The 21,775-nt window shown below is 37.8% G+C and overlaps 1 protein-coding gene across 1 annotated transcript; it reads left to right on the top strand.

Annotated features, from left to right (window-relative positions):
* Nucleotides 1-2,209: 2,209 nt before the first annotated feature.
* Nucleotides 2,210-11,623, top strand: LOC121725791. The gene is made up of 14 exons (XM_042112913.1): nt 2,210-2,406; nt 2,497-2,554; nt 2,704-2,845; nt 3,135-3,372; nt 3,702-3,866; nt 4,826-4,971; nt 5,298-5,512; nt 5,862-5,941; nt 6,374-6,597; nt 6,994-7,213; nt 8,521-8,644; nt 9,170-9,314; nt 10,748-10,878; nt 11,424-11,623. Exons 1-14 carry the CDS (start codon nt 2,281-2,283, stop codon nt 11,534-11,536), a joined length of 2,127 nt encoding a protein of 708 aa, XP_041968847.1. The 5' UTR covers nt 2,210-2,280; the 3' UTR covers nt 11,537-11,623.
* Nucleotides 11,624-21,775: the final 10,152 nt, after the last annotated feature.

Here is a 21,775-nt window from a genome sequence, read left to right as displayed (position 1 = left end):
TGTCGATATAACTAAAAGGTGATTTAGCAAGATTAGCGTTAATCCAATGATTAGAATTGTAATTAGTAGAGTATGAGAGGTAATACTACTCATTGCCACCTACTACCTGCCTACCACTTAATATTATAATTGTTTGTACTTAGTCTCTAGGCTGTATCTCGAGAACCGCTATAGCTAGACTTTTGAAATTTTCACAGATTGTATCTATTTCTGTTGCCGCTATAACAACAATTATAATTAATGCTAAAACAAAATAAAAACATAATTACCTAAGGGGGGCTCTTTATTGGGCATTGTCCAAAAAAAATCACATGTACTTTTTATATTTTTTTTCGTTAAAATAGGATATTTTAAGAACATAAATTAAATAATTTTGAAATTCATTTGCTAGTTTTTTCTCAATATTTTTTTAAAGTTTCGCTCTGACGTCATCATCGGCCGCCAATTGACCTCTGCATATGTTTTAAATTTCCTTTCAATGTTATTTATAATGGCTGGTTCGTCAAATGCAATTTCTCATTATGTGAAAGCTGATACGAGAAGCTTACCAAAAGTTCGAAACGTAATGTTGGTCGAATTTATTGCTAATTTAACGCCATTGAAGGTCAAACAAAGGTTAAACGTATTTGTTCAAAAATATAAGTAACTAATGGGTATTTTTTTCGTTTATATACAGAAAAACGATCACTGACGTTATTCCTCGAAATGTTTTTGTAATGAGCAAAATTAAAAAAAAAATGGACAATCCCCATTACAACTCTCTACAACTAGGAATTGCAATCCGGAAAACCGGATCCGGTAATCCGGCGGACATGCGCGTACCGTACACCGGCAGCTGCTGAAGGAAACATCTTAAGGAAACCCGCGCATTGTTAGTCCCAGACGTATTTAATTGACCTGCTCATTCCTTTGGACTAGGCCGACTATGTTATGAGAATGCTGTATGCGCTTGGGAAACCATACGGACAAGTCTAAACTTGTTCCATGCACAATGCACTACTATAATAATATTTTGAAAATACTGTATCTAGCTGCAAGTTGCAACGGATGCAACGGCCATGTTTTTTTTAGTTCAGTTTGTTTCTATTTTGATAGGAATCCGGTCCGAATAAAAAATGACGCCGGTTTGCAATCCCTACAATATGTAACAGCAAAAGTGTTTTTTTTTTGCCTTTTTTGCTCGTATTATCGATAAAGGCTACAAGGTACTTGAAAAATTTACAAAATCCTTAATATAATTTATAATATTTGAAATTTAATAAATAATAATAAAAATTTAATTAATAAATATGGGGAGCTCTCATACAAGAAACACCATTTTTTCCGACGTTCGCTTTATAATATTACGGAACCGATTCCGACTCGCACTTGACCGATTTTTTTATTTTGATTTACCGCTTTTTACCAAGTACTAGAGATCGCCCAATGGTCGAAATTCAACCTTAGTTTCAACGACATATTTAGATCTACTAGGTACCTATATTTTGTAAAAAATATTGATTTTATAATTTTTTTCAACTCTTGTCTCTGGGACTCAGCTGATCTCAGACTGGCCGTGTAGCATTGTCTAATAGTATCTTAGATTCAATAAAAAAACTATAATCCATTTTCAATTTGTCAACTTGTTGTCAACAGACTTCAACCATAAATAAAAGAGTACAATTCGTATGTACCTGTCACTCAAAAATCTGTCATTTCTCATGTAGGTGTGTTGTAGTGTGTGTAATGTTTTATTTGTTAAAAAAATATATGATAAAAGCATAATTTTAAAATAATATTAGTTCGATGCACTCCTTCACCATATAAACTATAAGTGTGCAAAATTTCATGCACCTACGTATCCCCATTTTTCGTAAAAAGGGTTACAAAGTTTTTCGTTCGCGTATTAATATTATGATTTTACTTAGCACTGGCAATAGTTTGCTGTAGAGTCATATTAAAGGTGGCCATACACGGGGCAATTATCGTAACGATTTATCTCCTCGATGTTAAAATCGAACGACAAATTGTACGTGTGTAGCAATATCGCAAACGATTTTACATTCAACAGATCGATTGGACGATTTTCTTGACGATCGTTCAAAACGACAAATTGTCCCGTGTATGGGCACCTTAAAAAAACGGTGTCATGTGTCAACTGTCAAAGTCAAAAATGAAAATTCAAAATATTAGTACCTACCTAATGTCAAAAACCAACCGTCGCTCGGTCCACCGGAGTTTTAGCAAAACGTCCCTTTAAAATTTAAATACCTAATTGAACATAAGTGAAACTATAAAATTATGGAAAGTTTATTGCAACCAGTGCTTGAGAGTTATTCCAAGTTAAGTATTGAAAAACAGACAAAACCTAGTTACGTTGAAATATATCAGAAAAGTGGAAGTGATGTTGTGCTGGTTTACTCTAAAGTAAGTTATAGTTATTTTGAATATTTCTCGTAGTAATTTAATTACGATATAATGATTAACCTGATCTACAATTTACCCATCCTTTTTCAGCTAAAGCAAGCTTTTGCGAGGCAAAGTGTTGATAAAAGCAGACAAAAGCCTGTCGAAGGTAAGACTACGACAAAGTAATGCTTATTCATTAAGTACGGTACTTTGTACTTTAATTTTATAATAGCTTTTATAAAAAATAATCACACTTTGTATTAGTTCCAAGAAACTCAGTTCTGTTATTGAAATAGGTCTTTTTTACATTTTCAGATGAGCTGGAGCTTACAGGTTCACCCTTGAAACTAGATCTAAGTCTCCACACAGTACTAGATGAGACCTACATCTCAGAGGAACCTCAAATGTGGAAGAGAGAAGAAGCGACACATGCACCAGTTGAGAGTGACACGGCAAGGTATATTTTTCAAATCTCAGTAAAAACAAAAAAATTGCAAAACTAGACCAACTTTTATATTTCTTTTGTCTTAAATATTTGGTTGTGGGATGAAACATATGTTATTCAACATATTGTGATAATTTCCATAGCAAAAGCAGAATGCGCGGACCACCAGTAAATAAATGAAATCATAAAATACAAAACTATTCTGTAAAGTTTTTTTTAGCGTAATTTTTATTTTCTTAAAATATTAACTGGAAATTAATTTGCATCTTGTAAAAGCTAAAATAGACTTCATGCTTTTCAGAGATATATTGAACTTGTACAGTCAAAGCTTGTGGAAAGCAGCAAAGGACGAGTCCTTTCCAATGTGGGTTTTATGTAAGCCATGTGGAGATAGCACACTTCTCATCCACACAGAGTCAAACACAGAACAGTTTGCTCGAGGCATCGTTGTGTACGAAGGAACCACTGTGTTAGACGAATTTGATGTTGAAAATGCTATCAGACAGTTTGCAAATGAAGGGGAAACTAAGGAAGATATGGTATGGTAATTTTTAAGTATTCTTCAGACATGCAATGTGCTTAACAAAATAGAAAACTTTATCTTGAATTAGTCTATAGCGTAACACTGCATTTATAAAATCTGTTTTAAATAGATCCAAGTGATCAGACAGTAGAAAGAAAGGATCAAGAACAATCTATTTAACACTTTATTCATTATTTAACAAAAAGAAGTTAAATCATCATTGTGTTTGTGATAGACAAGCTCAACAAAATACATGAGAAATATTATAAACTTTCAGTTCCCTTGAACTTGATTTCTAGTATGTAAAAATATCACTTTTATTACTGTTGGATACCAAAATTCCAGGTAACTGCAACAGTGGATTGTCGACTGCCAATATCAGGTGTGTCCTATGAAGGTTGTTCAGTGGATGAGCAGCTAAATGCACCATTTGGAGGCCTAACTGAGCTATACTGTGAATGGACGTCCAAGTCCCTGCTAATGCCATATATAAGCTGCAAAGTTCATTTTGTATGTATTTTATACTTGTCTTTTAAATACATTTTTGAAAGCTATGATTAAGCTTAAGATGTGCAAATGGATAGCCCACAAAATAATATTATTTTAGGTATTACAGGATCCAAAAAAAATATAGTCTAGTGTGAAAATACTGCTCTATTGTATTATTGGTATTGTGTCTGCATAGTGCATACACAGTCATATTATAGACATTACACAAAGAATACACTGTACCTTGATACTTTAACAGTCTTCAACATTCAACTTGGCACAGAAAGTATATTATTTGAGCCAAAGTTATTTATGAGAAAAATATTTTACAATACATTATTAACAATTTACTATTCTGATGCATTAATTAAAAAGATTATACAGTGTAAACTCCATGTAACGTCACTCTATTTAACGGCAAACTCTCTAAAGCGTCGAAATCAATTGATTTTGGTTGGTTTAGCTTGTCTACCATACAATGGTACACTCTACATAGCATCACACCCACTCTCAATAACGTCAGCATTACAACAATTGAACAATAAAAAGTACCTTTTAAATTACTAAAATTAGTACAAACTGCACAGCTGTGTACGTTTTTTTGTCGCATTGTCATCCTAGCCCGCAATAAATTCGACTTTCGGCATCATGCACACAGAACTTTCTAAGAAATTAGTCCTTTTGTTTACGAATTGAGATTGATTGCACGTGTAGGTTTTTTTAGAATTAAGTCCCTAAACAATAATAAGGAGTCATGGATTATTAATATCTATTCGTTATCATAATATTCTCAGTTATAGTTACATAAACTTTCAAACTGTAAATACGGTTAGTAAAAGAAAATCACTGTATAATGACGACAAAGTATTGATTTTTCTTCTCTCCATTTACACGGTCGATTTTCGCCGTGCGGCGTAAATCGTGCGGTTTTAGTCACCCGTGTAAATCGGCCATAAAACTAATCTACATTTTATCAATAGGTACAAGAAGTGATAGTTGGGCACTTGGCCAGTCCCTGTAACGCGATATGGAAGTCTGTCTCATCTCTGTACACCATTAACCAATTGTTGGTTGACATGACTGCTGCTGGTTTTAACTCCGTCAATCTGGAAACAAGTATCATAAGGTACTTATTGTGGTCTTACATTACATTTTTTATCCCGTCGATCATGGAAAAACGAGACGCAATAGAATTATGGGGCTTGATGAGTGAAATTGTTAAGTATTTGTCTTCTACCTACGTAGATATTTATTGGGAAAAGCATTTAATAGTATGTAACATTACGGCCTATGCTGAAGTTAGTTTATATTTCAACCAAAATGTATTGAAATATAGTGATTGTGTAACTTTAGTACCAAGTTTTTAAATAATGGTTCTGTTTTTTGCTATTGTATCCCTTAAAACTGAGACTATATAAATTTTGTATAAAATGCACTTGTTTATTTCTTCAGAAATATTACACCAGGAACCAAACGTGTAGACACAGCAAAGAGATTAGAGAGGTTACTGAACGAAGCTGAGACATACACATACACAGCAGAATGTCCATCTGGTGGCTGTCTGTGCGTCACGGAAGATACCAGTAGCTTGAAACACTGCTTGTCCGCTATGCAAGCTGATGGCTCCAGTAATGATTTCACTTACAAACTGTGGGATATTTTAAGAGGTATTGTGTTTATAAATCATGTTTTATCTAAAACAAACTAGTATTTCATGGGCAAATTACTACTACTCTCTAATCTCTAAGGTTGGGTTGCACCAACTAACTTTAACTTTAACTACAATGCAAAATGTCAAATCTTTGGTTAAAGCCTTGTCGAGCTCTATGGTTATGGTTAAATATGGCGTCCATTTTTTACTTTAACCAGAGATTTGACATTTTGCATTGTAGTTAAAGTTACAGTTATAGTTAAAGTAAGTTGGTGCAACCCAACCTTACTAGCTAAAGCACCTAAATGAGAAGGATTCTTCACAATGTTCAAACTATAACATAATATACATAATATTATTTTCAGAATGTGAAACAGCGGAGGAGTTGATGACATTATTCATACAGGCGCTAAAATTTGTTTCTTCTGGCAAAATTAGACCATTTGTGAGTATTTTTGGTGCCTGTCACTTTACTTTTAGTTAAATAATTTAGGTATAAATATAGCCTCATGAATCCACTAAACATTTCACTGTTAAACTCAGAATCTTGAAATTATGATTGTAAATGAAAATGATACATGTAGCGCCACCTATTGACCATGTTTCATAAATACGTATGTATGAGGTTCAGTAAAACATGGCTGTTTTATAATATAATCGTTTTGGCTTATTACGATTAAGTGTATTAACTAATTATAATTAAGTGTAATCGTAATAAGCCAAAATTATTATATAAAAAAAACATCCAATCATCAATAAATTCCAGCGAAATATAATGGCTTCAAACTTTGTTAGCTTCTTTTTTACTATGAAATGTTTTTAGCCGCTATAATATAACTTCAACTTTATCAGACGCAATCTTTATACAACTTTGCAGATCGACGTCAACAACAAAACCTACCTATCGAAGCTCATCCTCAAACTCTCCCGCGGCCACTCCCAAACGGCGAAAGTCCTGAAAAACCTGCGCGCGAGCCCGCCGCAAGCGTTGTCGCTGGTCGCACAGGTTGGCGTTGAGAAGACCATGTGGGAATATACACGGGTTATGTCGCTATTAGAACACTCATACTTCATAGCTGGGATTTGGAACGCTGATATCAGGTAGGAATATGATAATTAATATACAAATAACTAAAACTAACACAATATACATAATATTTATAATGATTTTTGATCACATATTGCTTCTGATAGAATGTAAAGAATGATGCATTGTATAGTATTGATATAATTAAGTAAGTACAGTCTATATGTACGTGATTACTTCGACAGACTTCTAGGGGTTGTTATAAAGTAGTTTGTAACCAGTCGGCTACTTTACTCACGCAATCTAAACAATGGTACAACGAGTTTGTCCTGTACCTCGATTTAAGTATAGTGGCAGACGCGTTCGTCGCTTGTTGCCGCTACTGTTACTATATGCGATTTGTCGCGAAATTCTAGCAATGCATAAGCCACTCGGCAGCGGAAATATTGCTAAGTCCTTGCATTTTCTAGGTCACACGAATCCATAGACCAAATAAACCAGACGATACAGGACATGACGATGGGCGGGGACTTTAGTCTCAACCCGTTTGAGAGTCTCACATCAGCGGAACACTCCATACGTCTGGACTCGGAGTCCTTCTGTGTTGAGGACACTAACGAACTCACTGTTGATGACTTCGCTTCACTGAAGAAGCATGGCTTGGTCAGCGACAAGAAAGATTCTAATGAGGTACAACTTTTATCCTTCACATATTATGATTGCCCTTGAAATGTTTTTAAATGAGCATTTTGTTAACTGGCAAGGATGCTTGAAGCGGTAGCTAGCTTGAAGCTCGCTTTTTACGCATTAAGGTTTAATGAATGGCCAGAAAACTGACGCGAAAAAAGGACTGGATGCCCAAAGCCCAAAGAGGAAAACAAGACATGCACAATGCCAATTCGCAATACGTGGTTCTGAAAATCAATCCATACTAATACAGCCAAACCTGGATAAGCTAGAGTTCAAGGGAACACGATTTCATTCTCGCTCATCGAGGTTTCTCACTAACCCGAGTTTCTCGCTTATTCAGGTAAAAGGTTAGCGTTTCTCTCTTATAGAGGTACGCAGAAATGACAAGTCAAAAATTCATGGACTATGTAATTTTATTTTATTTAGAATTTATTTACATTTTAAAAAATCCGTCAATTTCGTTTGGTTTTCTGTTTTTATATTTTGAATGTCTTTCCCTAACTCATATATTTTGTCGAATATTGCTTGATCCACAACCGCATTCAAACGCATTCACTATTTTAAGTTTATCACTCAGTGACAGTACTTTAGTTTTCCGTTTTGACATACAGAACAGAATTTTCCTTCGCAATTGGTTAACAATAAACTGAGTAAGTCCGTTCGAAAAGGATGCGATAAAAAACAACGTTTTTTAGCTCAACAAAATAGAATGGGTACAATATTGAAGACAATACAAAAACAATGGTAGGAAGTTAAACGAAAGTTAAGAATGAGTCATAAAATAGCAAATGTTAAATATTGTAGCAGATGTTCAATTTGTAATTTGTTTTCTCATTTGTTACTGTGAATGTAAATAAAAAATAAACCTCGACTGTCGCTTATAGAGGTATAGAAAAGAAACAGTCTCGCTCACAGAGGTCCATGAGAGAAAAACGACTCTCTCTAACAGAGGTTTCTGTTTCTCGCTCATAGAGGTTTTGGGAGCTTATAATGACGGGTCCTAGCTATTACTCTAACTTATACAGTTTTCTCACTTATCCGGTTGTCACTTACCCAGGTTTAGCTGTATTATAATTTATAAGTATATCTGTCTGTCTTTTGCCTCCTCACGCATAAACCGCTGAACCGATTTACATGAAATTTAGTATGGAGATATTTTGAGTCGCGGCTAAAGGACATGGGATAGTTTTTGTTGGACAAAAGACGTGTACCGTTCCCGTGCGATAAACAAATTCTGGGCGTACTTTAGTTTACAAAAATTCTAAGATCTGCAAGGTAAAAGTGTCTTAAACCTTCACATTCTTCAGGTGCCACTGATAGCGGACGAGATAGACATCAGCCAGTGGAAGCATTTGTTGTCGAAATTTGCTCAGATCCACGTCTGTGTCGAGCATTTGTACCGCGCCGAGGCATGCATACGAGCTGATTTTGGTAAGAATATTATAGATATTTCAATATTTTATTTACGTGGATCTATTTACTTAAGAGTTAAGGGTGTGTATGTGTAATGTAAAAGTTGCAGCATTGAAAGAGCAATATTTTTTGTGATTTGTATGGACAAGAGCCCTGCATCATGAATTTTTCGATACAACGGTTTCAGCGCTGCTAATTTCACAGTAAACTCTATGGAGGAGATACATACACATCCTTAAGTATTATCACTTATGTTACATCCTGTATACTTTATTGAACTTGGCTTGACACGCTACCGAGTGTCTAGATACTTTTGCAGGTACGAAATTAGGCAATAGCAATAATTTTCTTCTACGTCGACCAGACATATTAAAACAGAAATGTTTGCTCATTTCAGTTAGTGCATGGTAAAGTGCGCCAACCTGGCAAGTGCGGAAATCTCCAATTAGCATTAAGTATGGCAAAATGGTTATATGGCGCACTTGCTGGATTGTCGACCTTTGCCACTCTCACTATACAAATGTCAATGTATGTATTTTCCAGCTCAACTAAAGCCGATAGCTACTCGCCTGCTGGAGTACTACGTGTCAGACAAGTCGCCGGTCAAGACGGTGGGGCAGCTCGTTAGTGACCCCGTGCAGAAGATCAACATACCGATAGCTAACAACATCGTCCAGGACCAACTCAAGTGAGTGTTATAACTTTTAATTTACTAGATGACGCCCGCAATCCCGCCCGTTGCGTCATCGCACGGGAACCGTACATTTTTCCGGAATAAAAAGTATCGTATCTCCTTTCCGGGGACTCGAAGTATCTCAATACCGAATTTCAGCAAAATCGGTTCAGTGGTTTGGGCGTGAAGAAATAACAGACAGACAGACACATTTTCGCATTTATCATATTAGTATGGACATATGGAGGTTACATATACGTAGGGAGGTTGCACTCGCTACGTACTTGTTTAAGTTACTTAGAGGTAAGATAAATAATCCTGCAGTTCTGGAAGCAGTCATTGTGTTGTGTGTCCCGGATGGGTATGCGCAGCGCCGGCGCCGGCCACCTCTGTTGCTGGTGCCTCGTGCGCGCACCAATTTACTGCAACGAGCGCCGCTAACACGTGCGCTACGGGCGCTCAACATGTTGTTGTAATGTTTAAGTTCCTATAAATATCTTCTGTATTGGGTTATCCTGTAATAGTAGATAAGTTTGTTTAATAAATAAATAATAAAAAAAATGAACTTGTGTTAAGAGTTAAGGTCAATAAACAAATAAATGTTACTCTGCATTTATAACGATTCATATGCCTGCCTTCCTTTGGCATAGCTTCACAAAGAAGCTGCAATCCTCGACAGTAACTATGACAGGCAGATAGATAGCAACTGCTTATTCGCATTTACTGGCATCGGTATCCACTGTCCATACAGCTTAAAATAGCGCGATACGCTTAATGGCGCGCTTACTGGCTCAGTGTTAGCCAGTAACGAAACGTAAACTGTGCGAAATATGTTTGCGGACTTATTTGCACAGAGGAAACATTGGGAACCTCGACGACATAATTTTCAGCAGATAGTTGACATGAAAATGCGCCATCTACGTGAAATAACGAAAACGTCATGAGTTGCAAAACGTCCCATGAGTCATGACTCCCATCAGTTCTTAAATTAACCACAAGATGGAGTTATTGTCTTAGGAGATAAGATTTTTTTCGTTTATATAGCTTATTATTTTTTGTACTATTAATAATAATATTGGAACGAAGTTCCTTATCGCGCGTTCGACGTAGACAGACACGGTGTAAACACGGCTAGACAGAACGATATTTGACCTCGACACTTTTTGATTAGTACCTGCATGGTAGGGGCAGAGGGCGTTGATAGTATTCCTGTGCGTCAACTAGATGGCGTTTTTTGAGAATAAACTGACGCGTTGTTAGTATTCCTGGGCGTCAATAGATGGCGATTTTTTCAATAATTTTTTGAGGGTACATAAAACCTGTATACATATGTATACAGGTTTTCTGTTCATAAGAAATAACTTCGTTCCATTCGGGTGTCCCTTGACACCTCTCACGTTTTTTTTTTTAGGACGTGTGTATCTAATGGTATTAATTTGATTTTTTAGAAAGCCAGCGCTCTGGTACCGTATGGAGCTAACCAATAAGAAAAGCAATGAGGACTCATCTAGAGAGTGTAAAAGAGTGTATGTGTTTTCGCAACAACCTGTGTTCCCGCCGCCAGTGTGGCAGAATATTGGTAAGTAGCTTGAACAAGTATTTTGTAATGTCTTCTACTCTTATTTAGATGACGGTGGCCAGTTTCATTGCAGCCAGGCCAGCTACACATAAGTCCAAGTGTTCACACGAGAGCAGTCTTTCTTCTGTTATTCTCGCACACGAACAGGACAGATAATAGACACAAGAATACGAAACTTTACATGAAAATAGCGTAGGAATTTCAACGGAAGAGGCGATATGCACTGTCAAAATCGAAACCATTAATTGGACGCTGTTAAGCATTCGTGTACTAACCCACACAAAAATTACGTATTGAGTAATGAATGCAGTTATGTTCTTTAGATGATTTAGAACAACACTCAAAATTTAACGACAAAAAAATTGTGGGTTAGGACACTAATGCTTAACAGCGACCAATTATTATGACTACACCATAGTAAACTGTGAATGACTACACAAGATCCACTTGTCCTTGTCTGGCACATTAAAAAAGTCACATGATAGAAAGACAGCCCTTGAATACGCTAAGTAAAATTTTGAGGGTATGATTTTTTCCGTTTTCAGAACCAACAACGGATGACGTAGCCGAGGTGACCACGGTAGAAGAACTAAAATACCACTGCACAAAATACACATACCTATGTAATAAAGTCAAGAGAAGTATTGAACTGAGCTAATATTCTGTGATAATTATTTTTAAATTCGAATACTCATTAAATTTCAATTCTAGAATTATAATAAAGATTAAGAATAATTTTCTATGATTTCGTGTTTGATGTATATCCTAAAAACTTGTTGCGTAAAACGTATTCTTGGCCTTAGCATGTTCTACGTGGTTTAATTGTAACACTTGATAACGCAACTCCGTTGAGCCAAAAGTCATATATCGTGCAGGAACCGTAAATTTTTCGGGGATAAAAAGTATCCCATGTCCTTTCCCGAGACTCAAATTTGCACTTGCAATTTTGCACAATCGGTTCAGCGGCTTGGGCGTGAAAAGGGTTACCTCTTCATGCATGACTGTTAAGGCAGACAGACACACTTTCGCATTTATAATATTAGTATGGATGTTGCTTGAGGCTTAAGTTTAACAAATACTGTCTTTCTGAGCTATGTAGCTATCAGACGTATTGCTACATTAATATTTTTTTAATAAATATGTCAATTAGCGTATCCACCCGCTAATTTAAATCTTTAAAAAACTATTAATAATATAAATAGTGAATATTAACTAATTAACATTATGTTCCGTGTCATTTTGATATTCTCACCAATGACTAATTGTAAAATGAACGAATGAACAATACTTGTTTTTAATTACTGTGGATTAAAACGAAACCATTGGCGATACATAATCACCTGGCTTCTTATGACAAGCCAATTTAGTACAAGGGATTTGGCTTGTCAAGGATTTGGCTGGTCAAGGTTGTTGGCTAACTGAGCCTAATTCCTAATGCGGGTCAGGCGAAGGACGTTAATTGGGCGGTATTAAAACCCTTCGCCCTTTTTATTAGTCGGGTAAAAAGCCTGGAGGGTAATGGTGGTGACATAATGTACTATGTCTCTTCTACTTTAAAGTGCTGATCCGAATTAGATGTCAATACGAGGGCTGCTATTTATGTATCCGGAACTGGCCACTTACAAGAACAATATTTAAAAAGTAATTACAACATTTGAAAATAGAACTCTTTGGTTGAAGAATACATTTTGTTTCATGTGACTGTCAATTATTTTTCCATTGTGGCGTCATTTTGAAAATTGCGTGTCTTCATTTGCCATGGATTTAACGCGTGAACATTTTCGTGCAATGATTTACTACGATTTTCGGCGTGGGCTAAATCAACAACAGTGCTTTATTCAACTCACCGCAACTTTTGGAGATGAAGCACCATCAAAAACCACTGTTTATCACTGGTACAGTGAGTTTAATCGTGGGCGGTCTATGCTCACGGATGAAAATAAAGAAGGTCGCCCAAAAACAGCTGTTGTCCCACAAAATATAGATGCTGTGCGGGAACTAATAATGCGTGATCGTCATGTTACATATCGCGAGATAGAGGCGTCCTTAGGCATAAGTATGACGAGCATACATAAGATATTACACGAACATTTGGCTGTAAAAAAAATATGTTCGCGTTGGATTCCGCACAACTTGACAATCGATCAAAAACGGGCTCGTGTCGATTGGTGCAAAAAAATGATAAAAAAATACAACCGTGGTACGTCAAAAGCCGTTTATAATATCTACACAGGTGATGAATCTTGGATCTATGCATATGACCCCGAAACTAAACAACAGTCAACGGTGTGGGTGTTCCAAGATGAGCCGAAACCAACAAAAGTTACTCGTGCAAAAAGTACTTTGAAGCAAATGGTCGCCTGTTTTTTTGGAATTAATGGACATGTGGCTACAGTGCCATTAGAGAATCGTAAAACGGTTAATTCTGAATGGTATACGACCATTTGTTTACCAGAAGTCTTTGAAGAAATAAGAAAGGACAACCGACAACGCAGAATCATATTACATCACGACAATGCTAGCTGTCACACCTCAGCTGAAACAACTCAGTTTTTGGAGGGTCAAAAGATCGAATTGACTGGTCATCCGCCGTACAGCCCTGATTTGGCACCTAACGATTTCTTTTTATTTCCATACGCGAAGAACAAATTACGTGGTCAACGTTTTTCGAGCCGCGAAGAGGCTGTTGATGCGTTCAAAATGCACGTTTTGGAGATACCTCAATCAGAATGGAACAAGTGCTATGAAAATTGGTTCCAGCGTATGCAAAAGTGTGTCGATCATCGCGGCGAATATTTTGAAAAGCAATAAAACCATATTAAATGATATATGTTTGTTTCTTTTTTTAATTCCGGATACATAAATAGCAGCCCTCGTACATATATTATATTGGCGTTGACATACGCTATGTCACCTCTTAATCGAAATGTCCTTATTCCGTATCCGTATTGTATAAGAAATGTGGAGGAGCCAGCCTTTGCTACGAGTAGGCCGGCTCGACTAGATCGACACGGCCTCGCAGAAATCCGGCGTAAAACGTGTTGTCTGTTATTTGTCGAGGGTGAGGTGACTGGACGTCTACGGGGTAAGAAGTAGGCAACATTAGAGGAGCTTCAAAATAGATTGTAACTACTGGGTGTTTCTATCGTATACGGCAGTGTTTTCCTGTGGTCCTCGGACCACTAGGAGCCTGGTTTCGTCTCTGGACAATTATTTGACAATACATAATCCGATTTACTTGCTGTTTATTGTATGAATGAAAACTGCCTGAATCTCTAGGGGTCCGTGGCAGAAAAAGGTTGGAAAACACTGGTATACGGCTAACGCCTGTTATCAGATTATCCGTTTGCTTCAAATGGTACTCGTTTGCTGATTAAAATTCATCCGTATTTGCTGGGGAAGCGTTTATCAATTATTTAATCAGGATCGTCTTCCTCATTCCGAACTATTATTATCCACTAGTCCGCAATTGAGATCAGAGGTGAAACGATTGATCTTCCGTAATTCCATCAATTGACTATTTTTGGATTTAATTTTTCCTAATTCCTTTGTACGATTATCGTTGGTCCATAATAGGTACAAATCGCCTATATTTTGAAGAAACATGCAAAACAAGATAATTAGGGCTTGTTTCACCACTTCCTGATAAGTACCGTATCCACAACTTAACTTGACAGATAAAGTATGGAGAATCTGTCAAATAGGTTGTGGAAGCCAACAAGTGGTGAAACAGGCCCTTAGACTTAATAAAATGTCACTTTTATATTTTGTTACTGAAAAAGAATTAGACGGCTTGTACAAACTGCTGGATGTATTGCAGTTATCGGTGCCGACAAAACGCATGCTCAGCAAAGGAGTTCTGCACCAAAAAGGTAAGTAATGTAATGTTAGAGCGTCTTCACATTACGTCGCAAGCGGCGCGGCAGCAGCGGGGCAGCCGCGCGACTGTCTTTTCTAAACAAGACGCGCGGCTGCAGCGCTGCTGCCGCAGTGCTTGTGACGTAATGTGAAGGCAGCCTTAAGGCGACGCCTTGATAATTTGGCTGTAGCGATATCGATTTTTCTCAGCAATGACTAAAGCTAAAACAGTAAAGTTCATTGTCAGTATTCATCATGTCTTTGTCTTTGAATTACCCATAGCATAACACGAATGGTCAACTTTCATAACACAGAAAAATCAATCAAAAATACCTCTGTAAAAAAAGGGATTCCTATTTTGCCAACAGAGGAGAATTATTTAAGCTTCCAAAAGTTGTACATAGATTGGTTCAAGCAAACACTTTAATTTGCCCATAGCTCATATGAAATGTATTTATGGTTTTTAAATTACGCGACAAAAACCATTTTGTCGCCTACGCCATGTCCATTTTTTGATGTTCTATTGCTTGTGTTCTATGAGAAAACAAGCAATCTAAAACATATCCAACATGGTTTTTTACTTTAACGCGGCGTCACCTTAAGTCGCGAGTAGTGCGGCTGCCGCACGGCTCGTTTTCGTATGGAAGTCGCGCAGCTACCGCACTACTCGCGACTTAATGTGATGGCAGCCTAAATCCATCATCCATGTTACATGTAGTCTTTAACAGACGGGCAATTGGCCCACCCATTTCTACTGCAACTTCTGCGTCGCCAGGATCAACAGCAAGGTTCCTAGGACTAGAGGGCAATACAACCCGTTCAAAATTATTTTGATTCGAGGTTTTTTTTTAAGAATGATCTTTATGTCCCCAACATAAAGGTACTATCAGCGGTAACATAACTCTGTATGAAGTAAATGACCAATATGACGTCACGAAGCCCAGGCAGATACAGCCGGCCTTGGTACAATCGCATTATGGTATTAGCTACATGGTTGCACATTATTACCTTGGCAACCAGGTTGCGAGGAGCAATAGAATGCCTAGGTATTATAAAGTAATCTATCTGATTCTGAGTCATGGGTATGGTATTTGAATTCATTTAAAGCTAACGCATCACGTACCTATCTACACGACACTGGTGACTGGTCACTGGACACATCGTTGGATGGTAGTCTTATTGTGTTTATTTACGCCTGTGTGGTCTTGTGGTATAGAGCGCGGCTCTTGACTCGGAGGTCGTGGGTTCGATTCGCGCGTTGAAAACATGATATTTCCATGTTTGGTTAGGACAATGCAGGTTAAACACCTGATTGTCTGACAAGTAAGATGATCCATGCGTCGAATGGGCATGTAAAAAATCGGCCCTGCGCCTGATCTCTCGCCGGTCGTGTCGGTCTGCCGTCCCACTGGGTTATGAGAGTAACCCAGTGGGACCCAGAGTTTCAATGAAATCGGCCACAGTCACCGGCTTCGGTGACTGTGGCCGATTTCATTGAAACCAGGCCAGGCAGATTGTGCTCCTGCGTAGGCCTGGTTTCAATGAAATCGGCCACAGTCACCGAAGCCGGTGTGGGAGCTATTATATTATTTATAAGATTTCCCAACGAAATTTAAAAAATACACGAACATGGCTTGCTTCAATCCGTGTGGACATGGACAATGGACCTATAGTCAAAGCAATGCAAAATGCAAAGAAAATTAAGCAATTTACTTAAATAAAGCAATTACTATGAGTTTATAAAAAGAAAAAGATTACGTTGAAAGAAATTTCAGGCTGCCCAATCCCCTCCCCTATTCCCTTCCTTACCCTCCCCTATTCCCTCTTAAGAGGCCGGCAACGCACCTGCAGCTCTTCTGATGTTGCGAGTGTCCATGGGCGACGGAAGTTGCTTTCCGTCAGGTGACCCGTTTCCCCCCATATTTCATAAAAAAAACCACGCTACTCGTGAACTATTTTGTATGAATTTGTAAATCGCGACTCTTGAAAATTTCTCACCGCCTCTCAGCGTGGGCTGGCCACAAGCCACAACATAGGTATTATGAGATATTTAAATATTCATAATATAAATCGTGATTCTATCAATCTAAACAGTTATAGGTAATTATTAGCACGATTTATAATACGTTTTCTAGCTGCGGGGAACAAGGAGTCGTTAGCGGTGTTAGCGGTAGACTTACGAGTTACGACCCATTAACCCGTTAATCTTAATCCACTCGGAAAAAACTCGCGGCTAACTCTGTTCCTTTAATGGGACTGCCACAAGTGAGATTTTTGACTAAGTACTATAAACTTTTTAAGCAAAATACTTTTATGTATATTTAAAGTTGGCTAAAATACAGGAAATATAGATATCAAATTACAGTAAACTGTAGGTATATTATATTCGTATAATATTACAAATTCGCAATGCGTGTCTATCTGTCTGTTTGTTATCTCATCACGTCCAAACTACTGAACCGATTTTACTGGGTATGGACTCACTTTCATCCCCGGGATGGGACATAGGATACTTTTTATCCTGTAAAAAGTACGGTTTCCGCGCGATAAACGTAGCCAAATGCACGGTCCCTCTAAAGCTTGGTACTACCATAGAGTAATAAATATGTATGGCTAGTCTCTCGTACTACTAATATAATAAATTCTGTACTAAAGCCCCGTAATTCGTAAAGACATTTCAAATGTTTAGGTAGCACTGACTTCAGTAACTTTGAGCCGATGTTCAAATTAATAGGATTAAATGTAGAAAATAGGAAATGAAAAAAAAAAGAATCACTGCAGTTTGAACCCGTACAAGTTATTTCCGTGCATACTTAATAGACGGCTAACGTACCTACTATAATATCTTGGGCCAAAGTATCTTAATTATTGGGCAAAGTATTAAGGTACTAGTACTACCTACTACCTATCCTAGGCTAACATTGACAATAATAATAATAATAATACGTTTATTGATTTCCCAAAAACTTACATCTTGCTTACAGGCAATGAATATTGTACACAAATTAGGATTTAAACTCGGATGGCACAGGTTGGTTGATCTCTGACTTCGAAACTATTATAATGTGATATCGGAGTCAGTGATTCTCAGAGTTGAGGCGGTTGTAAAAGAAGTACAATCCAATGTTCATGTTATTACTTATAATTTTATAATCTATCATGTTTTTGGGTTTAACCCTTTAACAAATACTTTTAGATATTATTTATATATTAAATGTAAAACATAGGCTAGAGTTAAGGATAAAAAGGTCATTTTATGTGTGTGTGTGTGTGTGTGTGTGTGTGTGTGTGTGTGTGTGTGTGTGTGTGTGTGTGTGTGTGTGTGTGTGTGTGTGTGTGTATGTTTGTGTTTATGGTGTCTTAGCTCTACGACACGAGTGTCTTGGGTTCAGTAAAGTTCAATAAATGGTACTGAAGGGTGGGTGGGTGGGTGGGTGTGTGTGTGTGTGTGTGTGTGTGTGTGTGTGTGTGTGTGTGTGTTCAGTGTATTCGTGCGAGTGCTTGTGTGAGCGCTGAAAGTGCGAGCCCCATATACCTTCCATTTTGTCTTGGTCCTAACTCCACACTGTACTTGGCTTATGTTAGGTTTGCGTCTTACATGTTAACATTTTAGGCAGATCTCACGCTCGTCGCAATCTCACGCTGACTGCAAACGTTGAAACTGGCCGTTTAGCCAAGATGTGTTATTTATCGCTTCGTTAATCGTTATAGAATCGCCGATCAAAATTTATAAAAATGCCATTAGCGTTTGATAAAATAAAGTCGACATTCGACTTTTGATTGCCGATTCTATAAAGAAGCGATAAAGAAAACGTCTTTGCTAGGGGCTCTTATAACTTAGGATTTAGATATTGTATGAAATTATGGAAAGCGTTTTAAAATCTGTACGTCTGTGCTGATATGCTGTCGGCGCCGAGTGCCGACGCGTTGACTGTGGTCAGAATAAAATCAGCCTTAAAATAAATAATATACAAAATTATGTTTAGTTTCTTACAAAGTTTTGCAACAATCCATAAATACTTACACACTACCCAAAAACTGTTCTGTTTTATCTTGTTTAGTAACGAAATTGCAACAAGCTTAACATCAAATTAATTTTAAGCAGCCGTAAACTTTTTACGAGCGATCGCAAAAGGCGTTTCCATGGTTACAATAGGCCGCGAATAGCGGGCTATATGATGGAGTAATATGTAAGGGCTCTTGCTCACTGGGCTTCTTCACGAGTCACGACTCACGTTGGTAAACGTTAGATAATAATCAAAAGTCTTGCCAAGACGTTTTCCTTATGGCTTCTATATAGAATCGCCGAACAAAATCGGGGTCTAACGTCAACTTCACGTTATAGAACGCTGGCGAACCGATACTGTCCCATCCGCCACACGACAGTGCGTTATATTGCATCTCGCTCTATTGCTGTTTTGAATTGGTTTCGGAGAGTTTTCGCAGTTCGCAGCGTCGGTGGACTAGAGGCATTTGATCGGCGATTCTATATAGAAGTGATAAAGAAAACGTCTTGACTCTTGGTTAAAGAGCCATGTTTGGGCAGCTGCTGCCTGCGGTATCCTCAATCAACGCTGATCATGGACAATTATTATAGACGAATATGCCATTATGGGTTAAGCTGCAGTGGAGAGAAAGAATTCTGAAAGAATCTTGTAAAGAGCACTTAGTTGTGTAACAAAACAAAGTTTACTTTAAGGCCCAATTTCACCAACGTCTGTTAGTGTTAACAGCTTGTTAAAATGTCATGTCTTCTCTTTCATTCATATGAAAAACGAAAGAGGTAACGTGATACTAATTCGAGTAGTAATACCTCGATCGTGGGAATCACACAATCGACAGCCGGGTGCCGCTTGGGGATTGATGGGTTAAAGGATGGCGCCCGTGTGCATTGCACACATTGCACATATGGTAACGGGGGCCCTGGAAACAACTATAAACTAAAGTCCACGCGGACGAAGTCGCGGGCAACGGCTAGTGTCTCCATAAAGTTTACATTTACATAGAGCCTACAGAGCTTTCAGGGACACAAACACACCCTAAAATATTATCACTTTATTTTGTTTCAACCTTAATAATAAATAATAATAATATACACTAACGCTTCACACCACGTCAGTCTGGCCCCGTGGTAGTACCTGAAGGACTTGTGTTACAGGTACCAGACAACGGAAATATATTTAATACTTTTATACTATACATATATTTAAGATTTTTATTTTATGATACACATACATATTTAATATACTTACATCCATGACCCAGGAACTTTGGAAACTTTTTGTTCCGTCGGCGGGATTCGAACCCGCGACCCCCGGCTTGAGCTACCAACGCGCTCACCACTGAGCCACCGAGGTCGACAAAAATCTATATCTAGGTATAATCATTAATCAGCCTTTGTTGGAAATGTAAAATGACAAATGACGATTCTTTTACAAAAATATAAGGGTGCAAACGAGCAAATGGGTCACCTGATGGAAAGCAACTACCGTCGCCCATGGACAATTTCCTGGTCTATCTCTCCAAAGTAACATTGATGGTGTCTTGGAGCTACTCGTATCTCTGGTGAGTGAGTTGGGGCCTTAACGGGCTAATTAGCCCACGTGGCCCCTGAGTAAACTCCAGATTTGTAAACAAATGCGGACGGTCAGCAGAAAAATATTGGGTAACGTTTAAAAATGGGAAATTTAAAAGTCTCAAAAAATACAACCACTTAATTATTACATCTATGTTTGCTCCAGATGTGGAATAAAAAAATATAGGAGATACAGCGCATATTAGACATAATATGCGCTAGGCCAAAAAGACAGCATTGTTTAATAGTTGTTGTATCAAGTTACCATGTAATAAAGAAATTTCGTAAGTTTGTTGGGGTATACTTAATACTTATAATAGTAACGTCCAAATTGCATTTACAGCGTATAAGCTCACAATGCAATGGTACAGTGAATATTATAAACTACCCTTGAAAGTTTCCTTTTTTTCACAAAATTTCACACGAAGCTTTATAATCCATATAACCATTTGCACAAAAGGCTTACTCGACAATTATCTAGAAACACTTGCTGAAAAGTTGTACATAATTTTTTAAGAAGTAAGGGGCTCTAATTACTGCGAATTCGCATTGCATCGCAAATATCTGCGACAAAATCGTAATAAAAATGACATTACATTGCGATGCGATGCGAATTCGCAGTTTTGTGTAGGAGCCCCTATGATATATTTTTTTTAATGAATTATGGGGGCAAACGAGCAAACGGGTCACCTGATGGAAAGCAACTTTCATCGCCCATGGACACTTGCAGCATCAGAAGAGCTGCAGCTGCGTTGCCGGCCTTTTAAGAGGGAATAGGGTAATAGGGGAGGGTAGGGATGGGAAGGGAAGGGAATAGGGGAGGGTAGGGAAGGGAATAGGGTAAGGGATTGGGCCTCCGGTAAACTCACTCACTCGGCGAAACGCAGCGCAAGCGCTGTTTTACGCCGGTTTTCTGTGCGAACGTGGTATTTCTCCGGTCGAGCCGGCCCATTCGTGCCGAAGCATGGCTCTCCCACGTCTAAATAATATATATTATAACGAGCTTTTGCCCGCGGCTTCGCTCGCGTTAAGAAGTATTATTATATACAAACTTTCATCCCCTATTTGAACCCCTTGGGGTTGGAATTTATCAAAATCCTTTCTTAGCGGATGCCTGCGTCATAACATCTACCTGCATGCCAAATTTCAGCCCGATTCATCCAGTCGTTTGGGCTGTGATCACTATGTCAATCAGTCAGTCACCTTTGAGTTTTATATATATAGAAGATATATAATCCTATAATATAGGTAATATATTATAGGTAATATCTTCCTATAATATATGTAATATATAAAAAAATCTTTTTTTTACTTAAGCTATTATAAAAAATGTTTGTTTTTTCACATTCCTGAAACTTTCAAATTATAAATAGCGTCCTGCGTCCTGTTTTGCTGTCGCTCCAAGATATCCGAGTTTCGTATCCATCATACTAAAATATCGGTAATGAGTACGGGGACGGAGGA

This window comes from Aricia agestis, chromosome 3 (assembly GCF_905147365.1).
Source record: "Aricia agestis chromosome 3, ilAriAges1.1, whole genome shotgun sequence".
Taxonomy (NCBI): Eukaryota; Metazoa; Arthropoda; class Insecta; order Lepidoptera; family Lycaenidae; genus Aricia; species Aricia agestis.
Note: the sequence above shows the minus strand (reverse complement) of the source record. Positions and strands in the feature narration are given on the sequence as shown.